This window comes from Haplochromis burtoni, unplaced genomic scaffold (genome assembly GCF_018398535.1).
Source record: "Haplochromis burtoni strain Fernald_Lab_line unplaced genomic scaffold, NCSU_Asbu1 Contig_290, whole genome shotgun sequence".
NCBI lineage: Eukaryota > Metazoa > Chordata > Actinopteri > Cichliformes > Cichlidae > Haplochromis > Haplochromis burtoni.
The window spans coordinates 633,608-660,212 of NW_024582651.1; the positions used below are offsets into that span (position 1 = coordinate 633,608).

Below are 26,605 nucleotides of genomic sequence, written 5' to 3' on the forward strand. Positions count from 1 at the left end.
TTTCTTGTATTTCTTCACCCTTTGTCACAGAAAGTATTGCGTATTCTGCCCCCGATACAATGCAGTGCAGGTTTTGAACACACCCTGACAGGTAAGGAAATAAAAGGGTGTGGCTCATCACCACTAGCCCTCAGGACAGCGCCGTTTTCCCATGGAACACCACTCCCTAAATGTCAACACAGCCCGGAAGCCAGTAGATGCCATTTTCTCAAATGTCTGTTATGAATGTGGCAAAATAGTCGTTTGACGTTAAGTGGATCAAGCGCGTTCTGCAGTGCGCTCTTGTTATTTGATCTTCATTTTGTGGTTGCCTGATAGCGGCTGCAGTATGTCTGATTAAAGAAAAAACCCTCATCTGAAATGCAGTTTCTCTGCCTAAAAGACATCTTGTTATGTAATAGGTTTCTCTCTCAGTTGCAATATTGTCGTGACATTCACTACACTCAAATGAATGTTACTCTGGTGATGATAAGAGAACTACAGTTTCACCACAATCTCATGTGGGAGATCTGAACAGGTGGTCTCTTAGCAACAACGTGCCATTATTCTTATGTGTTTCTGTCATATCATTGTGCTAAAAGACTTGCAGTTGGTGAAGGGCTAGAGAAGGCGTGTGAGAGGGAGGAATAGCGATAGAAGGATAGTATTTTTTTTTTTTCAAATATGGACATGTTTATTTCAGAAAGGGAATAAAAGGAGATGTAGAGCTAATGAAATGCTTACTAAAAGCCCCAGAAAGGATCTAGTGTAAACCAGCCTCTTTGATGTATATACAGTGCTGTGTGTCATTTGTGTGGTCTTACAATAAGAAGTTGTCTGGAGCTGCATAAGTGAAAATGCCATATATTGTTTTATTTGCCTTTTTCCTTGCCGCACGTCAAATAAGGCACCACTTGTCTTATAAAATGCAATTTAAAGGAGTTTAAAATGACTTGTGCTTCTGAACATCTGCCCCCAGAATATAGTGTTTCAACAAGTTTATTCCTGTGGTGCCTAGGGCCTTGAAAAGATTGCATTATGCACTGCAGGAGATATCATAACATTCATTGCCTTTGGAACAGCAGATTTGTTCCCTGTGCCTTTGACTGCGATGCTGAGAGAGGACTATTGCTCCACACACCCACCTTCTCTGCACGTCTGGGGGCGGATGGTTTAGAGACATTCTCTTTTCTTTTACTCATCATTGCTTTTTTTTGTTTTTTCCAAGGGCATAGACTGGCAATGGTGACTGCTAAATCCAAAGCTACACTCCAGTGACTCAAACATGCTTCATGACAATCGCTGATCATTAAGGTTGATTTGAAGTCACCCTGTTAGCATGGCTACTCTCCCGAATGTAGAGGATAGAAAGAAAATGTAAAAGAATATAGAAGGATTTTGTTTATTTTAGAAAAATAAAGCGTTAAAGTGTTGCCAGTGAAGAAGAAGAAGAGATGAAGAGAAGGAAAAATAGATGGAGACATTCCACATCCTTGTTGAAATAGTCCCTAATTACTGTGGAGGGTGAAGCTGTAATTACACAGACAGAAAGAGACACAGAGACAGAAAATTTCAGTTCGTACTGTGTCAATGGACACAATGGTCTTGCATTGATGGGCCATGAACTAGAGTTAACATGCCTGTGGCCGCTCTTACTCTATGCATCTGTGGCAAATGCTGCTACTTTCAGTAGGATTGGCTACACTACACCCACAAGGCCAGCTCAACAGGCAGCCACAGTGCTCTTCTGAGCCCCAAGCCAGTTGTACTTATGAGCAGAAAGTCAGTAATGCTGCATGGATACCCAGATGGTTTGAATGTTCCTTTAGGTGAGAACATTTTGACGCAGCCAAATTTTGCCATTTGGATATAAAATGAGTAATGCAGCAGATTTGCTGCTCTGCCACTGTAAACTTTCTTTTTTTTTTTTTGTAGAATTCAAAAGACCTTTATCTATATCTATATCCATCTATATCTCAGAATGTACATGTATCTCAATGAATCAGCATCAAAAACAAAACAAAACCAAAAAAAAAATCTGTGGCAAAACAATGCCACCCACATGTTATTTTCAAATTAATCAAGCACTTAGTTGACTGACACTGTGGGAAGCTTAAATGGGAAATTTGCAGTGTCAGTTTGTTTAGGTGTTTTCTTTCTGTTTTCGAATGTGGAGAAACTGGAGTGTTACAGGTAGTTCTGTAGCAGTAGGATGCTTGCACAGTACAACACATATTTTTCATTGTATTTATTTGTTTCTTCATTTTTATAGAATTGCCCGCAAGCTTTCAAACTGATGTGCAAAAATGTTAATTTCCTATACAGCCAGCCAGTGACGTAACCTAAAATACAATGAAAGATTTTCTCAGATTCAACATTTTCTATTTTTCAATTTGAAAGCTAAAATCATATTTTGAGGGATTTGTGGGAAATGCATCCCTTTCCTCCACAAAAGGAAAAGGATCTTTTGCTGGTAAAAGAAATAAAGCTAGCAAATAAGTCTGGTCTCGGTTGCTGTGGTAACCAGTGTCTGCACTGAGTTAGTTGAATGGTTGATGCTGAGGTGGATGAGGGGGTCACACTAGCTGCAGATGACAGAAAAGCAAACAAACACAGTAAATTGTTGGTCTCTGGTGTGTATGTTATTTGTCCGGCAGAGACGGAAGGGAACATTTCAGTTTAAAGGTGAGGAAAAGATAAAGTAATTGTTTGTAGAGGGCTTGGTTTTTCCTACTCAATCTGAGACCCCTTAGAGACAATTATGGACCCCAAAAGAGTCTTAAAAAAAACTCATGTCTGCTCAGTTATACTGAAATTTGCCAAAGTGCCTTTTCGTGACTAATATTTACAGTAGGGGCCATCTCCAACCTGACAAACCCTTTTATTTCTGTGTAGCATGCAAGGCATTATCATTGAATTGTTGCAAACCCTGACTGAGTTCACAAATACAGCACACAGGAACTGCTGATATTTACCCTCTGCGCTGCAAGTTAATAAGAGTATAGTACAAATCATAAATTCCCCGTTTTATTCCCATCTTACCAGGAGCATGTTTACATGACAGAGGATGGAAAGTAGGCTACTGTTGGCAAGAGGCGATGTATGATTTATAGGCTTTTTTGCAACAGTTTATTTTCAGTGTTTACATAGTTCCTGACATGAGTCTTTTTGGACTAATGACCATGACTGTAGACCTGCACGAAACCCTTTCCACTGTTTATGTTCACAATAAAAATAAAACTTATTCAAAAAATTGGATGACATTTAATACAAGCGTCTAAACCTGCACTGGGTTGTTTCACTACATTTGAAATTTTTAGAAAAGGTAAACGGCTTGTGTGGCACAGCAACATCATTATCTGTGACATAAAAGCCAGCGCTGAAACTGTCAGGAGTTGTTGCAACCAAAGCACATTGTTATAGGAAGAACGTCTCTGTTCTATTTTATATCGATGCCTGTGTTTGACATGAGTGATGCGCAACACTTGAGTGTGCACGCTTCCATAACAAAGGAATGGAGGAGCTGTTTTTGAAGTCTACAAACTTTTCTTTTTTTCTGCTCATAATGTTAAAGTTTTCTCCCTTCAAGAGAACTTGGAAAGGACACACGCATTCATGTGGTATTCTGAGATTTGATTTTTACCTTGGCTTCCACTGAGAGCACATGATGTGCCTTCTGCAGCATTAGTAAGGCTTTAAGTATGCGAAACTGCGAACTGGCCATTGGCATCTGCTCAAAGCGTATACCTCTGACATAAGCGCATGCTTTGCATTGTTGTTTGCAGTTTACTGTGTTTCAGATTTACAGTAGCTCTTCAGTTAGTCTTTAGAGTCCTTGTACTTCACAGTCTCTTGATAAGTGCTGGGAATGCCACTGTACTGTAGGGCTTTGATGCTTTGAAGTCTTAACTTCTTTTTAAATCAAATGATAAAACTGCCCATCCTATCTGAGTATACGCAAGAAGTCAAAACACTCAGTTGTCTCATTTTAAGTGTGACGTTTAAATGGAATTTACTTTCTTCTAGTGAAATGTGATAAAGTTTGGAATGCATTCCCTTAGACATGTGTCCTATTTCCAATATGCCAACTGTCTCATTAGTTCTAACACCAAAAAAATGATTTCTGATAAGCTGTGACCAGCCTTAGCACCAAATTGACTGGCTTAGGAGAAAAACCCAGGATGGCATAGCATAAACAACCAGAATACCCTCTGACAGGTACCCAGATATATTCAAATCCAGCACCACTGCTACAATCACAGATTCTTTTTTTAAAAAATTTTAGCTAACTTAATTGTCTAAAGATTTCATTTGTACCTTGATTCATGGGTCGATGTGACAATGAAAGGAAACGTATATGAAAAGAAAAATCCCTGTTAAACAGTCTGAGTTTTGTGACCACACTGTAGAGACATCGTTTGGCCAGCAAGGGGTTTTCTCCCAAGAAATGATTTAGTCAAGGTCCCGTCTGAGGTGTACAGTCTTGATCCCATGTTAATAATCATTCAGTGCACTCAGCTAGACTGGAGATCACACTGGAGCCAAAATATTTGGTCCTAGTACACTAATTAGTTCAGGTATCAGTTGTCCTCCAGCTGAGACTCATTCTTTGCTTATGCACCCTCATTATTAAGAAAGAGAAAGGCAAATGGCATTTTTGCCACTAGTCAGTCCACACAGTATCCACTTTCTTAACATTCTTCCCTAATAACATCAGCAGCTCTGGCAGCTTCTTTCGGCTCTCATCATGTGATAGGTCCTTACAGTCCTCACAAATGCAGTAAATGGCAGATTCAGCGTTCATGTGATCTGGGCATTTATGTATTTATTAAATTTTTTTTTAGGCCTGTGACAAGTTGCTATGTTGAAGAGGAAGTGAGAAGGAATGAGAGAGGGGAGGGTGAGAGGTAACAGATGATGGCTTCCTGGCTTCTGATTGCGCGTGATTCCCCCTGGTTCTAATCAGCTGGTGTTAGTTTCAAATTGCCCCCTTTGCATGTCATTACAATGTTTGTGTGCGTAGGTGTGTGTGTGACAGAGGAGAACAGAGTGAGCAGAGATGAATGAATGTCCCATAATTTGAATCTGCCATCTAGATGCATCGGCCTTGTTTCGATTGTTGCTGCTATGGTGAGGGGAAACATTGATTTGTTTAGTGCGCAGAAAGAAATCATTTTTTACGTCGCCTAATAAAGTTTTCCTCTAATCCTCCTTTATACATGCACTCATGCACGCCACAGTTCTCTGTATTATCCCTGTCTCACCTCTGCAGCACAGCTGGGTGTCAAAGAGATCTGATTAATTTTGCAGGAGACATTAGTCTGCCCTCCTTTGATTGTCTCCCTTAATTTTTTGCTCCGAGTGCTGATAATGAATTCAATCAGTCTTCATGTAGGCAGTGACGAAATGAGCAGACTCTTCCTCTCAGAAAAGGAGAAAATGACTCGAGCCTTGACTTATTTCTTATTTTATGAATTCTTTAATTAGAAGATGATACAACGAGTTTGAAAAGAGGGGATACAGTAGCCGATTATACACCTTTTCTTCGTAATTCATAGAATATTTCATCCTCACAGTTTTCTATTCAGTCATCTACTTGATAGCTCTCTCTCTCTCCCTCCCTGCCTCTCTGTCGCACAACCTTAAGTGTCTCCTGGCCCCATTTCCCAATTAGCTGTCACAATTAGGGTAACAATGTAGCACAAGAGAACTGGGATGACAAATTTAGCAACAATGGGAAGAGATGAAGAAAGAAACTACCTCACTTTTTTTTCACTTCTTCACTTCCCTTAACTACATGTCATTTAAGTTCTATTGTAATTCATGTCTCTTATATAATAGTTATATCAGTAGCTAATCGCATAATACTGTAAATTGGCTCCATAGCTGCATGCATTACTGTCTGTTTATAGAGTGTGCGTGCGTGCGTGCGTGCGGAACGTGGAAGAAAAGGCAGCTAGGCTTGTGTCACATACCTTTGGCCTCTTCAGTGGGAGAATGTTCTGTAATGATGCTGTACTGGGCCTAGCTTTTTTTTTATGTAATCCTCCCACCAGTTTTAAACACCACCACTCTTTATTATAACCACTTGTATCAATGTAGGTGTGTGCACGAGTACACACACATGTATTTGTGATACACACGTTTGTGTAACCTCTTCAATGAGATGCGCTGAATAATTTAGGAATAAATATTTTCTTAGCAAGGTCCTGAGGGTTGTCTTTTATCTTCCCAGAGGTAGAACAAGCAGGGATACAATTTGTATTGAGGTGCTATGTGAACTTGAGATAAGGTTCTCAACCAATTATATTTGTATCCTTTGAGTGTGTTAGTCTAACAGAGCCGGGGGGAGAACATTAGAATAATTTATAATATGCGTTTTACTATTGTTTCATCGTAACTTTGCAATAAGTTTATTTAAAACAATTATTTTTATTAAAAAATAAAACAAGTAAGCAGACTGAAGAGTAAGCAGACCACTGAAGAGTCTGTAGGACGTTGTTGCCTTGTGTGTGCTTGTATCTGTATAAGAACAAAGTTTCTCACTGTATTGTTGTTCCACGGTGCACTGTAGACTTACCATGAGTCCATTTTAATTGACAGCTAGACTCAGTCAACAGAAGAGGAGGAGGACTCTAAAAGGCTGTGACTTCTGATTTTAGCCAAACAATATAGGATCCTGAACAACTCTTCCTTGTCCTTTTGCTCACTGGTAGTGTTGCTCTGACCACAGCAAATGCTAAAAAACTTCATATGTTGTGCAGAGATTTGTGGGTTTCTAAAATAAAGCTATAGGAGTGGGGTATAGCTTCAAAATTATATTACAATATTTCCAGAAAATTTGGAAGAAAAATATTTAATCTACTGAGCAATGTAACCTCAGTAGTGTAAAAGGTTTTTTTTTTCCCAATGAGCTACTGTCATTGATGTCAGACTACCTAATTTGAAGTGTGAATTTTCTTAAACAAGGTGCCAGCTGCAGCGGGTTTATAGTGCAGTAGTAGTTATACAGCAATATATCCGATGACACAGTCAAGTCAAACGTAAACACAAAAGTAGCAAGGAATTTATATCCACCGCCCTCTTTCCCTGGTATATGGAGCACAACTAGTGAGCATTCCAGCGGTACTCAGTGGAGCATTTGTTTAAGTGTGAGTCGCTTATCTCTAGCTAGTTTCTCCCCCTTTTGTAGCCTGGTTGTCTCGAACAGTGTTTTTGTCTCAAGTGATGAAACAAGTTTGTTATTTTCAGTTTTAGCGGGAACATTTTTCTCGCATGTTTTGCAAAGTACTTCGTTCTCTTGGAGGTTGTTTAGGTACTAAATCATCACCTGAGATGGACGCATGGCTCTGACTCTCAGACATGCCCGAGTGTGCTAGAACGTAAAGGCAAATTTATTACTGGCATTAGCAGGGACAATATGATATGGGACATCCCTGTAAAGCAAAATACTGAAACAAGAGTAAAGACTAAATTACTATTAATCTGATGTGTTTCTTTGAAATATAATTAACAGCACAAGCAATGTTTAAGCATTGGTAGTAAACATTTGCTGGTTTCCTTCAGAGCTTCTTTAGTTATATTAAAAAAATGGTGGAGAATCTCAGGTATTTAACTCCTAGTGGGGGTTGGCCCCTTTGGAGGTGTTTGCTTTTTAAAGCACTCAAGACTCTCATGACATGGATGATTGCAAACCTACACAGATATTTAACTAACAGTATATATACACAGTAGTGGCCCACAAGTTGTATTTATATCCAGTTTATAATATAACGCAGAAGAAGATGTTTGGGTAATTGAGGAATAGTGTCATCACATGATTTGTCCTGCAAACCAACTTGTGACTTCATTGATTACAGTGGTCTAGCAAGGTCTTTAAAACATGCACAGCACAGCTCTGAAGGCAGTGGTGTGAAATTGCTAGTTAATATAATGAATGAACAACAACCTTTTTATTTTTCTCTTGACCATTTTGAAAATGTAAATCCTCTACAATAAAGCATCACTTCTTCTTTTGGCTGCTCGCTTTAGGGGTCACCACAGCAGATCATTTGCTTCTATCGCACCCCATCCCTAGCATCCTCTTTTATCACACCAATCCACTGCATGTCGTACTTCATTACATCCATGAACCTCTGTGGTCGTTCTCTTTTCCTCTTCAACATCCTTTCTCCAGTCCACTATCCTCCCTCTGCACATGACCTATCCATCCCAGCCTTGCCTTTCTAACTTTACAAACTCGTCAGCCTTTATGGTTTTCCTTTATAGGGCAAAAGTCTATCAGGTATTGGTTATAAGAATATTGTTGACAGACAATAAAAAATGTCTAACCCAATACTTAAAACTATATCCTAGTTTAATACCTTTTAAATTGCATTTGCCGATAGATGTATAGATCTAAACCAGTAAATCAGAGTAAATGAGTCATTGATGGTGACTTGTCTTTTGGCATTTTGACGTTATTACTTGTAGTTTGCTCCAGTTTTACAATTTTTTTTTTTGTAAGCAGAGTCATAAAAAGGTGTAGTAATTTAATTACTTATGATAAAGAAAAATAATAGGCAGTTTATATCTTACTCATTTGGACTTTCACTATAGATGGATTACATACATATATGGTGCTGCTCAACTTTTGGCACAGTTTAAAAAAGCAATAAGGAAAAAAACTGGCAGAAAAATGAAGGAAAAAGCAAAAATGCTGAAGTCTGAGTGAGGATAAGAGGCCCATGATTTTCAGGATGGGCTGATGGGGTTTTAGCTTGACACTAGTGGCACCTTACCATATTATTTTGCCACTGTGTGGATTCAGGCTAGAAGTAGATTATAAAGTGTTCTCCAGCAGTATTGATGGTTGGTGGAGACTGCTGCTGCTGCAGCAGTGTTGTAGTTGTCTCTCTTTCCCCCTGGCTATTCCTGACTATGTGACTAGGGACCGGCTAATTGGAGGAAGCCCTGGAGAAGTGCAGGAGGAAGGAGGGAAGGAGAAGGGAGGTGGTGTTGAGAAGTGTCAAGAATCATGCATTCTCAGCATTTTACACTGCACCTTGGAGTGTATTGGGATACAGTATTTCCAGAGCAAAACAGTGTAGCTTACCGATCCAGCCAAAACAAAAGATATGACTTCTGCGACTGGTTATTATAAAAATGAGAAACCCATTAATAAAATGCTGGAATTTCACTGAACCAGTACTGCAGCACACAGTTCTTGGAAAGGCTGTTAGTACAATTAATCACACTGTAAGCTGGATGTTTTGTCAGGCATTCAAAAGGCAGCAACCCTACAAACACGGTCGAGAGCTATAGTTCAGTAACTCCTACCCCTAATAAGATAAAACTTTAAGACATATTACATTTGAATTGGTAAGTTTACATTTGAATTTGTTAAGACACCAAACCCCCTTTTGCACTATGCTGTAAACATGTTTATTTCTACTGTGAAGTTGGGCATTTTAACATGGCAGTCTATGGGGACCGACTCACTTTCGGAGCAAGCCTCCAGTAATCATTTGAGGAACTGCAGCTTTTTGGCACGTCGACTTTGGCTCCATATTTCAGCCCCAGAGGTTGCCTCTTGGTCTGTACACTGGTATGTGTTCTGTATATAGCTGTTTACTTTATAGAAAACTGCTTTTGTGCACCTGGAGAAGCTTTGCATATAAAGAGAATGTGAGGCAAAAAGTGGAATAGCAAATAAATAAAGCAATATGCAAGTCTTTGCTCTTGACTTACAGTCTAATGATAAGTAAATGCCCAACCTCCCATCTATTTCTTGTTTTCTTTTTCAGACCATTATGGAGCAGTTCAATCCCTGCTTACGGAACTTTGTTGCCATGGGGAAGAACTATGAGAAGGCCCTTGCCAGTAAGTCCTTTCTTTTTTTCTTTCATGCTCCTGTTTCACTGCAGATTTAGGCACTTAGCCAAGAAAACACTCTGTTTCTTTCTCTCTCTCTCTCTCTCTCTCTCTCTCTCTCTCTCTCTCTCTCTCTCTCTCTCTCTCTCTCTCTCTCTCGCTTTATTTATCTAGCTACATATCCTTTTTTGTGCATTTTAAAAAAACAAAACAAAAAAACCCTACAAAATTTATCCTTATGTTAAATAGGCAGACCTAATCATCTGGTGCAGAGCTTCTGGCGTTGCTTGTGCATGGTTATAGAGGTGTAGTCAGAGCAACACAAAAGACCTCTAATCTAATTCAAAAGCGAGGATAGCTCACTGTCAGCAGTCAGATTTACAAAGGAAAACAAGTGTGTGTGTGGCTGTGTGGCTATGTGCTTGTGCTTGTGCATTTGTTTGTTGGAATCCCAAACACTTATAGCCATGCCTTTTGAATTTACTTCCTGATTTGAGCTGCTTTTAGAAAATCAGGTCAGGACATTGTACAGAGTTGTCCTTTCTCACATGTAGCACACAGCAGTGTTATCTCACTGCTGGAAACTGTACTGTATTGTATTTAATTTAGGCAAGGTAAGGTAGGATGTGCAGGATGACCACTTGCTGGCTGTGAATTTGCACAACTGTTACTGTGCAGGCATTATTCCCACATCACATGGACTTTGCAGGAGGTAGCAGCTTAAAGACCAGTTCATGTTCAATCTGACTGTGTCCAGCATTTGCATTCTCACATAAATCCTTGTTGGGCGTTGTTTAGAAAAATTTGGCATTGTAGGGCATGTGTGAAAAATTAGTTTTAAAAAGACTGTCATACAATGTGTTCCTCAACCATAACAAGACCTCCCTCTGCCAGTCCAACTCATCCTACCATTAAGGATGTTCTCTTCCCTAACAAGTCTTTTTCTTTCCGTTGATGCACAATAACTAATCCTGTCCTTGGTTTAAGTAGGAAACAGACTGGTAGGCTCTCACAGAGCCATTAAAGACCCACTTTGCAGAATTGGCTAAACCCAAGGGACTAAGCAGCTCTCATTTGAGGGGGCTGGGGATGGGAGTGCACACCATATCCATATGGTGCAATCACTGAAATTATCCCACACCAGAAATGCCAAAAGCCTTCACTGATAGGCCTGCTTGGTTTGGGTATTAGAGTATTACAGGTTTTCCAACACAGCATTCAGTCAGTGAATTTCACAGTGGCTGGTAAGTGTAAAAGCAACAAATGCTGCGACTGACCGAGTCTAACTGCCAAGCCAACAGAGCCTGTAATTTTTTTATACAAGTCCCCTGACAATATGATGATTTTGACACACTTACAGAAAATCTTTACTGTCTCGATCAAGATGTGTTATCCCTCCTCAGAGTGAAGGATGAGTGAAGGATCAGTAGCTCTCAAATAAACCCCTCCCCTACCATTTGCCTGCCGTGCAATCAGAGATCCAATAATCCTCTCCGTCTGTCTCTCTGAACCCCTTATCACACATTTCATTAGATAGACCCACCCGTATAGATCCAGCTTATCTAATCAGCCATTCTTCAGTTACAGAGACACTATCACACGTGCTGCTGCAGCAGCATCAGCAAAAAGAAAGTGTCTGTTGCTGGGAGATCTGCAAGAGCTCTCACAGCCCCCCCTACCACACATGTGCAAACTCACATGAACTGACACTCACACATTCACACTTTCCACATCAAGGCAGGCAGGAGGCCTGTTTGACATAACGAAGAGGACTCAGCTATGATGCTCTGAAGGCTCTGCTCTTATTTCTCTGGTCTTTCCCATGCAGTAGAGAAAGAAGGAAGCACAGGCCATCTCCTGCCATTGACTCAGCTGTAATTGGGATTAGCATTAGCATATGTCCCTCAGCCTCGGAGCAGAGCTTCGAGGCTTCCAGCCTAGGAGACTTCCCTTATTGCAGGGCAGCTGCATCTGTCTGCTAGAAATAGCTTGCCCCTGCCAGGACATTGTTGTAAATGTGCCTCTCACCTGGGAGCTGTCTGAAAGGCAAAGGCCCATCTGTCACCTGGACTGCTGTTGAATTCACCTCAAAAAGCACTGGCCATTATTTGCTGGAGATTGTCAGACTGGTGGAGGACTGCATGGTAGTAAGGCAGAAATCACTGGAAGCTGACTCTGCCCTGTGTGACCTCTGTTAGCCTGGTCAGGTGCAGTTGAAATGATAGTGGCTGAGGCGGATATTGATTTGTGCAGCCAGGACGACTCCTTATTTAGCCGCAGAGCAAATACAAGCAGAATGACTGCCCATTTGGATTAACTTCACTGATTGTTTTTGTGCATGCATGGAGCAAAAGTCAAACTTTCTGTGTGTGCACGAGTAGCCCCTTATTGGTCACGAGACCTACAGCCATGTGCATTCACTGTATGTCATGTGAGAATTTTAGAAACACTGTATGCTTTATGCCTTGCATTAGTGCTAGCGGGGAGCCTGTGGAATCATTGTCTATACAGGTGTACGAGGCTTGTCAATCAGCAGCCAACACAGTCACTGTGTCACCCTGCTGTGGGGTGTTCAAACATATTGACATAAAAGATTAAATGGAATGGAAGAAGCAAAAGTGCAGTGGCGATTATCAGCATGTGGTTTACAGCATGACATTACCCTTTCCTTTGTGAAACAAGGAGCTATTGATTTCTCTTTTTTTCGTATGTATGTGACCTATTGGCCGTGGATCAAAAAGAGGCCTGAGATAAATATTCCCCTGTGCATTTTATATACATTTATTTATATTTATATATAATAAATGCTTAGCTTTTCTTTACTGTATGATATAGAGCAGCGGTCCCCAACCTTTTTTGCGCCACGGACCGGTTTATGCCTGACAATATTTTCACGGACCGGCCTTTAAGATGTCGTGGATAAATACAACAAAATAAAACTAGTACCGGTACCGAAAAAAAGATTTGTTCATAACACACGTGAAAAGACCCAGGAAAACAGAGTTAACGATAAAAGTGATAACAAAATAACACTGAAAACCAATTTAAAAACCCTGAAAACCATACATTTCACACCTGAGCCTCAACTCTCGCGGCCCGGTACCAAACGACTCACGGACCGATACTGGTCCGAGGCCCGGGGGTTGGGGACCGCTGATATATAGGGGAGAAAATAAAGCACACTTGCAAACTTGTTTTAAAAAAGGCTTCTGCAGGCTATGGCACAAAAAATTGACATGGAAATGCTGTTAAAACATGGACAAAGGAAGTGTTTCCAGGTGTTATAAAATATTGAGTGAGTGGTTTCATAGCAAAATGAATTTATCTGAAGTGACCCAAAAAATGTTCACATACTTTATTCTGACTCAAAGGTGCAACATTTATTATTTTTCATATGAAACTAGAAACAGAACATAAAAGGAAAAAAAAGAGATTTATTGTTTGAAATACTTCTAAGAGAAACTAGAGATCACTGTATAGAAAGCTGTCACCTGTATTCACACAAAGCTAAACTGTGCATTGTGAGGTTTTTTTCAGAATGGAAAGTGGACTGTTCTGTAACCTTTAAACTAATAACCCCTTTATTTCTTTTTGTACTCACTCCTATTTTCTTCTAGATGTGACATTTGCTGCCAAAGGCTACTTTGATGCTCTGGTCAGAATGGGTGAATTGGCCAGTGAGAGTCAAGGATCCAAAGACTTGGGTAAGTGATGTATATATGATGACCCTACCTTCTTTCTTTCCATCTTATTGGAGGGTTATATTTTTTCCTTCCTTTTTTCTGGTTACATTGGCCTTATAGAGAAGCCGCATTATCTTTCTGTGTATAAAATAATGTGACAGTTGAGTAGCATTTAAGAAGAAAACATGTGGGTTGATAGAGAAGGTGCTTTTTAATTAGTCTTTTGACTTCTTCACTACACGGGCTTCCTTTTCATAGGGAAATGTTCTAGGAAGGAAAAACAAAACAATGATGAGTGCAGTATCATCAGCAGCACAGTGAGGCTCGGGCTGAACATTGTCATTTTCAACAGCATACATAGTTAGATGCTTTCAACCAAGCTGAAAAGTATAAAGTCTTTTTAGATTTTTGGTAGGAGAGTGCCAGTTTGATACATTTCCTGCATGGCATGCTTTCATTTTGTGGAAAAATGTATGCGTATACTGGACGTGTTGCTCTTTAGATTAAGTGCTTATGTCATGTCAATTAGGTGTGTCTGGATGTGAGCATTCTGGTTGCAAACATAGAGGTCAATTGGAAAAGCAACACCTGGTGCTCTCGTAGTGAGTAGTTTCCTAGGTGATCAGTGATTTTCTGTGTGTGTGTGCGTGTGCGTCTGTGCGTGTGTTTGCTGTCCCCAGCCCAGGGGAAATCAGCTCATGTTTGAAGAGATTCCCTTTTGCACTGATTGTGCACTCGGCTGCTTGATCTGCGCAGAAGTAGCTGTTGATTTGATGGGGCCTTTGTTGCTGTGGAGCTGAGATACAGTTTGGGTTTCCTCCAGCCCAGCCAACAGGGACTGACATGAAAGTGCTTTCAGGATGTTTTATTCAGCAAGCGATCCTCTCGCTCTCTCTATCTCTATATCTCACAGCGTTTGTGTGGATTTCTATTGATTCCAAAGTTCACAGCAGTACTTCCATGCTGAACCCGGCCTTGCTTACAGTAGCTGGCTCTTTGTGACCAGACAACCTCGGTTGAAGTTGTCACAAAGACAGAAGAATATATATGTAGTCTAACTGACAGCTGGTCTAATCTCCTCTTGCACCACCAACCACTTGGACTGTAACAGCACTGAATTCTACCTTATTCTTAAAAATACACATTATTGAATGTGCTTGAAGTTTCTGTGTGTGCTGGGATTTGATTTAAATCCTATTCATAACGGAAATAAAGCTGCCAAATTTGGAAATTGTACATAGACCATTGTGTGTAGGATATTTCCGTGTGTATGAGACAACTGAAAACCTATGCCTCAAGGAGGATTTGGAAAAGAACTTGATATTTAAACGACTAAACCTTTCTGTCTTAATATCTGCCCATTCTTGTCTGCCCATCTAGACACAGCAAAAACTGAGATTCTCACTCATTAAGTTTGGAGAAAAAAAAAAAGATTGTGATGTAATTAAATATAATGCATTCTGTTGTTTGTTGTCTGTTTCTTATATCATGTGTGCGTTACACCCAGCGGTTCTCTATGTGCTTCTGTGTTTTCCACAGGAAGAATTAGTGTTTTGTTTTCCAACCGGTTGCTTGCAACATTTTAGAGTCCCCACCCTGAGGTCACGTCCAATATAATGACCTGAAGTTCAACTGTATGTACAGGGTTAGGCCCCAGAGCCGTGGGTTTCCTGTTTGGCTGGTGGTAGAACACTAAAATATCCACAGACCGGGAGCATCTCAATTACCCATATAAACCACAGCCTCTGTGTGCTAAAATTGAGAGCACACAAAATTTCTGCTTCCAGTATGGAAGTATAGAAGCAGACAAAAGTGTAAAATCAGGCTTGTAAGAAATGCAGCGGATGTGAGTGCTTTAATGGATTCTACCTTAGCAAGCTAGAATCCATTAAAACTGATTGATTTGTTCTGTGGACTAGCTGTGTTTGAGCTGACTGGCTCAATGTCCTTTAAAGGTAATCTGCATCTTTTTCCCCCCGTTTTCTTTTTGTTTGCGCATGTTCACACATGCACGTATGAGTTTGAGCTCTTGTTGCACCTCTTTAAAGCCTGTTAAAAGCTCAGTTAGAGATGGGCGCAAACGGTCCCGCCTACACACCTAAGAGTCTGCAGATGCTAACCATCTCCTTCCTCTCTCCTGGCTTTTTATTTTTTCCTGTCATCTTTGACCCCCTCACACACATTTGCACAGTGAGGGATGAAATTACTTTGTGAAAATGATTGCCTCTGTTGCCTGTTTTCATTATCAAATCAACACACAGTGTAGCCTAGCTTGATTCTTTACAACACCTTGACAACAAAGCGTGTTCCCACAGGAATCCACCCTGGTGTGCGCTGTACTCCATGTGCATTCATGCCTTTTATACTTTACATCGTTTTGTGTGTTTGTACATAAACCATGTGCCATTTCTATGTGTTTATATAGTATGAGAGCTCTTTTAATCCACTTGTGTAGATCTCTGCCTAGAGTCTCTCTCTCACCAGCCCCACTACTCCCACATACTCCCTCCCACATATCCTCCTCTGGTTGGGCTAATCATCGCCTGTCACTTTGCCACCCACACACATGCATGAACATGCACACTAACACACACACACACCTGCTCTCCCTCCCTCATTTCTTTTTCTTTTCTTTCGTTCGCTGTGTCTGCCATCCTACTCTTACTTTATCTCTCTCTCTTCATGTAGGTCTGGAGGGAGTGAGCAATTATAACCTCAGTGAGGCTTGTGGGGCTCTCCAACCCTTTTAGGGAAATGTGGTGTTTGTGGGGCTGGAGGTATTTACAACAGTACCAACCAACCAGCCCTTCTTCATTGTGTTTATATCCATTTGAAGCTAGAGGCATGTTATTTACGACTACGCCTGTAGCTAAGGCAGTTTACAGGTTTAAACTCCTCCGGAAATTTCAAGCATTTTGATTCGTCACTGTAACAAGCACTCTTTTAAATTTCTCAAGGCTGGTTGGTTAGATTTCTGCCAGTCAGTTAAGTTTCCCTATTTTTCCAGAAAAAGTCTTGCTTCACAGTCTGGTGTGTTGGCTATTCTTGCTCTACTCAGTTGATTTCAGAGTTCAAATGACTATGACCTAAATAGAATTAAGAGTCTACACATAACTTTGCATGTCTGAAATATTGCCTGAATCATGGTAGATTGAATCGGTTGTCTTGTCTGCATTTTCTTGCTGCATAACATGGGCTATGTGTATTGCAAATAGACTAGTGCTTTTCTACTCGAGTGCTCAAAGCACATTGCACAACAACCCATTCACCAGTTCACACACACATTCGAACATGCACTTTTCTCTATGCCTAAGTGCTTTACGTCTAGCATTTACATGCATTCTTACTCTGCTGAACGCATCAGGAGCAACTCAGGTTCAGTATCTTGGCCTTTGACACACAGACGAGAGCAGTCAGAGACTTAACCATCAACCTTCTGATTAGTAGATGACCTGCTCTATCTCCTGATGCACAATTGAAAACACTGATTTATTGTGGCTGTCCATGCCAGTAGCTTTCAAGATGTATACTTGGTGGTTTCCCTCTAACCAGTGAAAGTCAGCACATTAGTTTGTGCACTTGAGTATCATGGATCTGCATGACTGACTTTTCACTGAAGGTATGCTGGAAGGTTTTGGCCTCTTTCAGACTCAGTATGGTCAGTCTGTTCTTCTTTAAAACTTGCCTGTGCTTGGCTGGGTGTGTTCCATTATGCTGTCCTAAATGTTAGCATTTCAGTGAGAGCTTTTTCTAAAAACCTGTGCAAGCACAGAAATTTCGTAGATATCATATTGTTTTTATATTTGCTGTGACTTTCATTTACCCTGTCTCTGGCTAACAATAAAACAAACTCCCCTTTGGCCATTTGATTTATTCTTCTGTTTTCAACAACCCGGGCAAGAATGTGAAATGCATACACTTTAGACTCCCCAGCCAGAGGAAATCAAATATATTTCATCCCCTCTTATCAGCTTCTCTAGCCTTGCTAATAGCTAAATTTTAATAACATCTTGCATGATTCAGCACAAAGACATGTCTTTCGGGAAATAACATGCATTAGGAAAAAAAAAGGGAGGCAAATATTAAAAGCACACACTCGCACACAAAAACTCATATTCCTCCCAGTAATTATTGTAGAAAAAAGTGGTACACTCTGGGAAAATGAGGCTGCAAACTGATGTAGCATAACTGTCTTTTTTAGGTTAATGGACCTGGGACACAGGCATTAAATATCTGCCTGTAATTGTATGCTGTCTAAAAGACTACAGTAAATGACATGGTTGTTGCTGAGAGTAAATACTGGGACATGAGGAGTTAACTTTGACATGCTGTATTTGAATACACATACTTTATACATGCATGTCTCTTTAACGGTCTGTCTGTCTCTCTTGCTCTCTCTGTCTGTCTTTAGTGTGGCCTACCTCTCTCCTCCTCCAGCACCTGTCCCTGTTTAAATGAGAGCAGAGGAGCTCTTTTCTTAGCTCTGTGCCACCATCCCAGGGGTCTCTGCCTTATCCTGCTCTATTTCTGAGATACGCATTGCATGCTGGGAAGCTAGTGGCCCCTACAGTCTCCATCTACACACATTCACAATGCCCTTCATTTGTTCATGGCAGGGAACGGCATAGTACTGGACAATTTTACTCAAGGCTCAGTGTAAAGGTTACTGTTAAAGTAATCCTACGCAAAATCGAGGTTGTGTAGATCTGTCACTTTAATAAAAGGTCACTAAGGTAGACAATGCAGAGATGTATAATCAATATAAACTACACAGCAGCTGTCCACAAAAATGCATATTAGCACATATACTCACACGTATACACACTATGTTGCTAGGCAACTTGGTGGTTCTTGATAGTCTCATCTGAACGATTAGTTACAGCAATCAATATGTTTGTTGTGCTCAAATGTAGGCTCAGCCATCTGCAAATCTACCTATTTATTCTACCAAATACAGATAGTCCATGGAAAGTGTACCTTAGTGCCCTCTTAAAGAGATGGTGCACATTTTGTTGAGGGTAGATATTCCTAAGTGAGTAAAGAGGTAAAAGCTGATAGAGCCACCTTGAGCCTTTTAATATTCAGCATATCATATAGCTTAGCCCAATTGGATGCTAAGATGAAGTAATTCTAATCTTAAATGTCACCAGCATAGTGACCTAATGCTGTTGGGTTGTTGTGCTTTCCAATATTCGCAAGCTGCTAACCCTAGTCTCTGCTCGAAGTGGGAAACATACAGGTGCTGTATACATTTTTTAAAAATGTATCTTTTACAGAAACAGCTCTGCCTTCAACTGGCTGCAGATCCAGGAGCAGCTTCTTCTCTGCTGCAGAGTGCTCCACTGCCAAAATGACTGCTACAGCACATTTAAATTCTGCTGGTTAGACTGCCACCAATGAAAACCAGCAGTTAGTGCCATGCCAGTGTGAAAGTGTGATCAAACCAGTATGTCCACATCCAACATCTATTTATGCAAATCAGATTTTTATGTCATCATTTAAAACCTTGTCTACTATTTCTATGCCATGATCCAAAAGAGTGTGTGTATTTGTAGGTCTGGGCTTGTACCTTGGAAATAATCCACTAGCAGCAACTCTTAGGGTGTAGCCTATACAAAACAGATCAATGCACTTTAGAAGCCCCAGTGAGTCTGCTGTTGTTTCCTCTCAGTGGTGCATTAGTGTACTCTGTTGTGTTTAGATGCCCTGGTTTACATAGAGCTTTCTTTCAGGGTCAAGTAGTGCGTGCGCACACACACACACACTCATGGTTAAAGAGCTTAGTTAGATTTTCAAAGCAACCACTCTTTTTTTTTTTTTTCTTTTTCTTATTTCAACATGACTGTGCTCTTTTTTTGTTTTGTTTTTCTTATAGCCTTATAGCATTTGATAAAACTATGCTGTATTAGGGATTCAAATGTAATGTGAGATAAAGGCTATTACTCTTTTATTTTGAATGCTCTTTTTGTTTTGTTACATTGTTGTGTGACATGACAGCTGTGTTCTTCAGGGATTTTCCAGGTCTCTTCACTTTTCCCTGTCCTACCTCCTGGTGTCTCTTTGCCTAACTTACCCTAGATTGTGTTGAACTTTTTTTTTTTTCACTCTGAAGTTGATACTTTTGATTCTTAGACGTCTTTGTGTCAGGACAGTGAGACAAAAGAATTCCACATCACAAACACAGTACTGTGTATTTCTTTATATTTTGGTTTCAATGAGTCAGACTTTCTTGTAACTTTTGGAGTGTTCTTAAGCAATACTGTAGTTCTCCATGCTTTCTGAAAGTCTCAAAGTTTTTCTGTGGATTTTAGCTGCTTTTTTATTCACTTTCAGTCCAATCCTCTGATCATTTTTGGAGGGAGGTTTCATTTGTTAAGCCACTTAACTTTGACCTATAAGTCATTCAAGCTTAAAAAGCTCCAACTGGACAAGTGGAGGACAAAAGAAGTGTGAGGTCTAAAAAGATATCTACGGCAGATAAACAGTATTCGATGTTGCTATTGCACAAGAGGGGTTGTGCAGCAGCAATCAAAGTATCAGTCATGGTGCCAGACTTTGTTCAGCTTTATGCAGGTTTCCACTAGTTTACTAAAGTACATGCAGCTCTTATACTCCCAGAGGAGACCCCGCAAAACACATATAACAGTTTAGATGTATGGGGAGAATGACAGACAGGAAATGGTCTCCTGCAGTGATCCTTTAGCATATGGGTGACTTTTCAACCCAGTGAACTATATTGGCACCCCACACAAGTTTACGTTGTCATAAATGTATTGAGTCATGCATGTAAACCCCTAGCTTTACATGCATGACTTAGTGAGATCATAGTCCACTACTTAAAATAATTTTAGTGTTAGTTGTTTTTCTTAAAAGAAAAATCATTATTATTCAAAAGATGCAAAATTTTCAGTCTCTACTGCCCCTGCGGTAGCATTAAATATTCAAAAAAGGCCATTGTGAAACTGAAAATATGCATATTTTTGGTTTTAAATTATTAGGTCAGCAGCCAAAAAAAATAAAGGTTTTGGTTTAATGATGCCTGATCATTTGAATGTGCTGTCTACCTCTACCTCAGAATTAAAGTCAAGATTATGATATACATTTTTAAACTTTGCCTCACTTCCCTTCAGCCATTACATATTTCCCTGTTAAGCCTTTATTATGGCCTACATGCATGACACCATTGCTGGGCAAACTTATATCAGGCTAGTAGGTTGAACAGCTGTGACTGCTAAGCTTCTAATTTAAGCCAGATGTCAAACATGCATCAGTATTTTTTTCTCCTCCTGTGAGAGGCTACATGAATGAGCAAAGTGGGAAACGAGTTCAAACGGAGTTTATCGTTGAGTTTACAGAACCTACGTGTACACGGGTGTGTGTCTGCGTCTTTACGAGAGAAGGAGATGGATGAACTTTAAATACAAGCTGGCCTCAGAAGCTGTGCTTCCACAGTGTACTACACATGTGCAGCATACACCCTGGGCCATCCAGAGTCTCAGCTATTATCTGTGTCTCACACATTATACTGCTGTCCCATTATACTTGCCTACTTACAGTGTAGTTGTTTCCCTTGTGGCTTGGCTTGCCAGGTAGGCTAGCGTTTACATCCCTGCTTAGTCACAGAAACTGTGCACACACACACACACACATTGTAGTTTACTCAGACTCCCCAGGCAAGCCGCACACCACTCTCCTCCCCGGGAGATTTTATATGCGGATGCAATGATGGTTGATTGTAAGGATGGAGATCTTTCAGCTGTGTTTTGTAACACAACATTTTGCCAGCATTGCTCCTCATCTTGTAGCTTCTTCCATGGCAACGACCCTCGCATTATCCTGCTTCCATGACAACCCTTAGTGAATCTGGTTTGACCTTCACCAGTGATTCAGTGTCTCTCCATCCACCTCCATTCTCTCCATCTCTGTCTCTCGTGTTGCAAACTTCCAGTTTTTATATATATATTTTTTCTTCACCATAGCCCACATTCTGTTATTCACTTTTTTTTCTCTATCTCCACCTGTGTGGGTGTATCATGGCTGCTGTTACACAAGCAGTCAATACATCTACACAAGCTGATGTCATACTTCAGGGGACAGTCTGTTCATATGCATGCACTGGAGTCTTGCAGGCATGCTTCCTTCTCTGACTCAGTGGGTTAAGCTAGCAGGCGTGTGGCTGCTTGTTGCAGAGCTGCAGGTGCAGATAAACCAGATCACCTCACAACAAAGAAACTATTGTTTTTGTCAGCCAGGGACACAGGCGAGGTTCAAGTGCGCTGGGAAATATTGATACTAGAATGACAAGTCCATGAAAGTTTATTTACCGGTGTTTTTCTGCATATCCCATACGTAGGTGTGTATCTGTATCTGAGTTTATGGTGAGCAACCTGTCATGTCAGTCCTTGATAGTATGCGGATATCCTTATCAGGCTGGTTGCTCTAAACACCAAGTGTCACTAGCTGTCGTGCATGACACATGCTTTCCATAGAAACCAATAGCGTTGCAAAACAAAACACATTCCGATTTTTCTCATTTTTGCTTCTTTATTAATTTTAGATGCAATGCTCTGATGTTAACTGCTATTGAAAGATGCCCACGTTGCTGTTGCTGTTTTTATGTGATGTTGAAGTTGCCATGGTAACAATTTGTATCCCCAAAGTGTGTGTTTTCTTTCTCTCTCTCACTTGTAAAATATGCTTTGACGTTGTACGTACTGCAGTAATGAAACTACAGATGACAGGATGATATCTTTTTGAAAATGTGTTTTTGTGCCTTTCTGGCATCTTCCAAATACCCTGTTTTGCCTGTTTACAGCCACTGTACATGATGTGCGAGTGTACTTTTGTCAGCAGCAGGGTGATGGATACTCATTAGTTAATTGATCTAGCTACTTGAAGCCACCAACAGAATGACAGTTTCTAAGCCTGAAGGGCTGTGATCAGGGATGAGTATCTGTAAGCTGCTTAGCAGGCCTGCTGGGAACTGACAGGATGCTTTGGCCTCCTTCTCAACCCCTGTGAGGCGCAAGATCAGCAGGCAGGTTGCAACATGAGCAAAAGGCGTTGCTGTCTAGGGCATTCGGTGATGAGCTCGTCAGGCGTTGTAGTGTCATTGATTGCAGTAAATTTAGCAAGTGATGAAGGAGGAAAAAAAATCTTGATAAGATGTCAGTTTTTTTGCTGCGCACACAGGTTTTCTGGTGATAAGCAGGTCAGCAAAATTGTAAAAGTGGAATTTTAATTCTGTCACTTTACTGTACTGTACTATAAGTCAGAATTGCTGGCAAATGCAGCAATAAATATCTTAATAAACTACAGTATGCAGTGTTTTGTGCAATTTAATATGCATCTATATGCTGCCTCTAGATGCTGGATGGGGTTAAAAGTAGCTGTGCTAGAAAAGCGTTTCATTCACTGCACGTTATGCTACTGTTAACAATTTTCTTGCAGAATGCTGAGTGCATATTGCAGTTTCCTTCCCCCCACGGTGTAAACACCAAGCTCAAGTTTCACAGCTCTGTATAAACTTTGGATTTGTGTTTTTCTTTGAACTGTCAAAGTCAGCTCTGTCGTGGTCACTTCAGTGTCACCGGTTTGCACCGCGCTTGCTGTTTGTTGCGAAGGAGACCACTCCAAAGCCCTTTGGTGCAGAATAAAAGTTTGTTCTGAAACCACTTCAGCTCGAGTAGCGAGTTTTACTTATGGAGCATTTTGAGGTGGGTTGAGATGTGCTCTCCTAGGTCAGTTTTCAAAAAGAGGCTGCAACAGGAGAGGAAATAAAGTGCTTTGTCCTTATTTGATGCTTTTATAAAATGGTCGCAACATTAATGTCTGCAGAGACAGAGTAATAGAGAATTGTTTTTTTACCCAGACTTTCATCTTTAACTTTTTTCCAGCCATGCTTTTAATTTCTTGGAACCTTTAATTGAAGGTTTCAATACGTAATGCTATGACAAAACTTTTGTTTATTTTATAAATGAAACCAAAACTAAACTCATATCTCAGTGCTGTAGCCACTTACTGAAGTTCTCAATCTCTTGTCATTAAATATAGAGCATGTAGCATGTCTGATAGATCTAAAGGGGCTTTGGAAAATATGTGTCTCATATTTCTGTACATGTATATCTCACACTGTCTTTACACCAGGCCTGTCTCTGTATGTTTGTATGTTTGTCCTTTGCTCAATGTTGCTCTTTGTATTCCTTTTCTTGACAATGCACTGCACAGTCAGAAGAGGCAGTCTGTAGGTATATAAACATTAAAACCTCAGTAGCTGCATGACCCTACCTTATCTCTACGTTTTGGCTGTTTAACTTTACTTGTTTATTCTGTGGAGAGTTTAACCTTTCTTTTAGGTGTTTCTTTTTTTGTTGTTGTTGCACTATAAATTACACTGCCTAGTAATCAAAGAAAGAAAGGCACTATGTTTGATCTCCACAAGACATCAGTATTTTTACCCTTGAACAACTAGATTTAATTTGAGCCTTTTGCTTCCCCCAGATTTTGTTTTTCACTTCATTCTCTTTTCATTTTTCCCCATCACTTGATGTTGCTTCCCTGCCTCGGTTTTCTGCTATCTTGGGCCAAAAAACAAACTTTCATAACATTCTTCATCGTCCCAGTTGCAAGTCACTTGTCCTGTATGTTTGTGCGTCTTGTATTGCTACTGCATGGGCGTTGCAAGACGGGGTCTCTCTGTTTCTTCTCTGTTGCATTCCTCGTTTAATCTCTTTCTTGTTTCAAAGTTTTTTTTTTGTTTTGTTTTTCTTGTGGTTCCCCGTTCTCTCTGTTTTCTGCTCATGTTGTAGAGCACTGTTCATGTGTTTCTTCTCTGTCTCCCTGTTTCTCTCTGTGTAGGGGATGTGCTGTTCCAGATGGCAGAGGTCCACAGACAGATCCAAGTGCAGCTAGAGGAGATGGTTTGTATTCTGAGCTCAAAAGGTTTCTAACTGTGCAGCTCAACACTACATGGATACAATTTAAATCTTTTAACGGTAGATCAGTATTAGTTTGGTGGTGTGGCTCTGCTCCCAAAACAATTTGCCCAGTAATGACACAAATTTTGCCCGGAGCTATTGACAGTATGGGATAAGTGATGTTAAATGAACATAAACTGGTATTGAATGAATAGGCCTGCTGAGGCTATATCATCCACATTGCTAACACAGGAGGTGGTTGGGAAAGTCGAGTGAGTTAATTGCGCAGTATGGCGTTCTGGGTAATTTTCTTCTTTGCTGCATTATCCAGAAGTTACTGCTGTGCATCTAATACAGAAAAATAATAGAAAAATGTCATTGCCCTCATTGCTGCCCTTTAGTCATTTATTTTGGACAGGGTTTCTTAATTCTGCATCTCTCCCAATGTATGCTATATTGCCAAAAGTTTTCACTCACACATTTAAATAAATTCAGGTGTTCCAATCACTTTCATGGCCACGGTGGTGTAAAATTAAGGCATACAGACTGCTTCTACATTTATTTCTGAAAGAATGGGTCACTCTCAGGAGCTCAGTAAATTCCAGCATGGTATCGTGATAGGACAACGAGTCCAGTTGAGTAATTTCCTTCCAATAAATATTCCACAATCAACTGTTAGTAGTTTTATAACAAAGGAGAAGCGATTGGAAGCAACAGCAACTCAGCCACAAAGTTTCCATGGCCGAGCAGCTGCATCCAAGCCTTACATCACCAAATGCAATGAGGTGGGATTATGGAGTGGGGGGTTGCTGTTTTTCGGAGTTGGGCACAGCCCCTTAGTATCAGTGGAGGAAACTCTTAATGCTTCAACATACCAAGAAATTTTAGACAATTATACGTTTCCAACTTGTTGGGAACAATTTGGGGACAGTCCCTTCATGTTCCAACATGAATGTGCACCATTGTACTAAGCAAAGTCTAAAGACATGGATGAGCCAGTTTGGTGTGAACTTGACTGGCCTGCTCAGAGCCCTGACCTCAACACGATCAGAGTTGAGACTGCGACCCAGGCCTTCTTGTCTAACATCGGTATCTGACCTTGCTTCTGAAAGAATGGTCATAAATTCCCATCAACACATTTCTAAACCTTGTGGAAAGCCTTCCCAGAAGAGTTAAAGGTGCTAGAGCTGCAAAAGGTTGGCCAATGTCATATTAAACCTTATGGATTAAGAAGGTCTCTCAAGTTCATACGTATGTGAAGACAGACGAGCAAATACTTTTGGCATTATAGTGTATATGTGCGACTATCTGTGGGGTACCATCTTGAATTTGATTTAAGAGAGGAGCACCTGGGTTTAGTCTACCACTAATACACGGCATTATGCATGATAAAATCCCAAATTTGTTGCAGTTTTAGACTTAAGACTTGTTAAACTCTTTGCCCACATTCTCATTCAAAGTAGTAAATCCCTCCACATCTTCACTTTTCAAACATTCTCCCAGAGGCTCTTGTTATAGCCAAACATTTTTCCTGTCTAAGATTAGATTCTTTTTTTCCCTTTCCATTCATTATATAACATTTTCAGTCTTTTGCTGCTTCTGTCCTTTTTCTTTTGTTTTGAGTGCTACATGAATTTTTAAAGGTTTAAATGATTTGATAGCCATTGCCTTTTGGTTTATGAATATTTCATATAGCATTCCAAATTTTTTGGAAACATTGTTGTGGTTTAGACAAATACATATATGGGATATTAGCAGAGCTTTACCTAAATTCCCATTTTTTTTTACATTAAGTTAAATTGACATCACAGGACAATATTGTTTCTGTATGTTATCTCACTTAACACACAAGACCTGTCATGTTAACTTGTGCGTTTTTTCTCCAGCTGAAATCCTTCCACAATGAGCTCCTGTCCGAGCTCGAGAAGAAGGTGGACCTGGATGCTCGTTATTTGACTGTGAGTATTTGTACGTTGTGCTTCCAAATCCAGAGGAGAGCGCCACTTCATAAGTGCACTCCATATGTGAGCTTATTTTAACAGTTCATGTAATGTGGCATCGAATTAGTTACGGCTTGATTTGACCTTAAATGATTACAGAGATGGAGGTAAAGCTGTGTGTGTGTGTGTGTGTGTGTGTGTGTGTGTGTGTGTGTGTGTGTGTGTGTGTGTGTGT

General features: G+C 40.3%; 1 protein-coding gene across 5 annotated transcripts in view; it reads left to right on the forward strand.

The window, feature by feature from the left end:
* Positions 1 to 26,605, forward strand: part of baiap2a (BAR/IMD domain containing adaptor protein 2a) — a 50,894-nt gene that overhangs the window by 4,822 nt on the left and 19,467 nt on the right. For all 5 annotated transcript variants that reach the window (XM_005940335.3, XM_005940333.3, XM_005940334.3 and 2 more), the window contains exons 2-5: positions 9,765 to 9,840; positions 13,449 to 13,535; positions 24,372 to 24,433; positions 26,317 to 26,388. In XM_005940335.3, the coding sequence (XP_005940397.1) occupies positions 9,765 to 9,840; positions 13,449 to 13,535; positions 24,372 to 24,433; positions 26,317 to 26,388 (297 nt within the window). The remainder of the gene's footprint in view (positions 1 to 9,764; positions 9,841 to 13,448; positions 13,536 to 24,371; positions 24,434 to 26,316; positions 26,389 to 26,605) is intronic.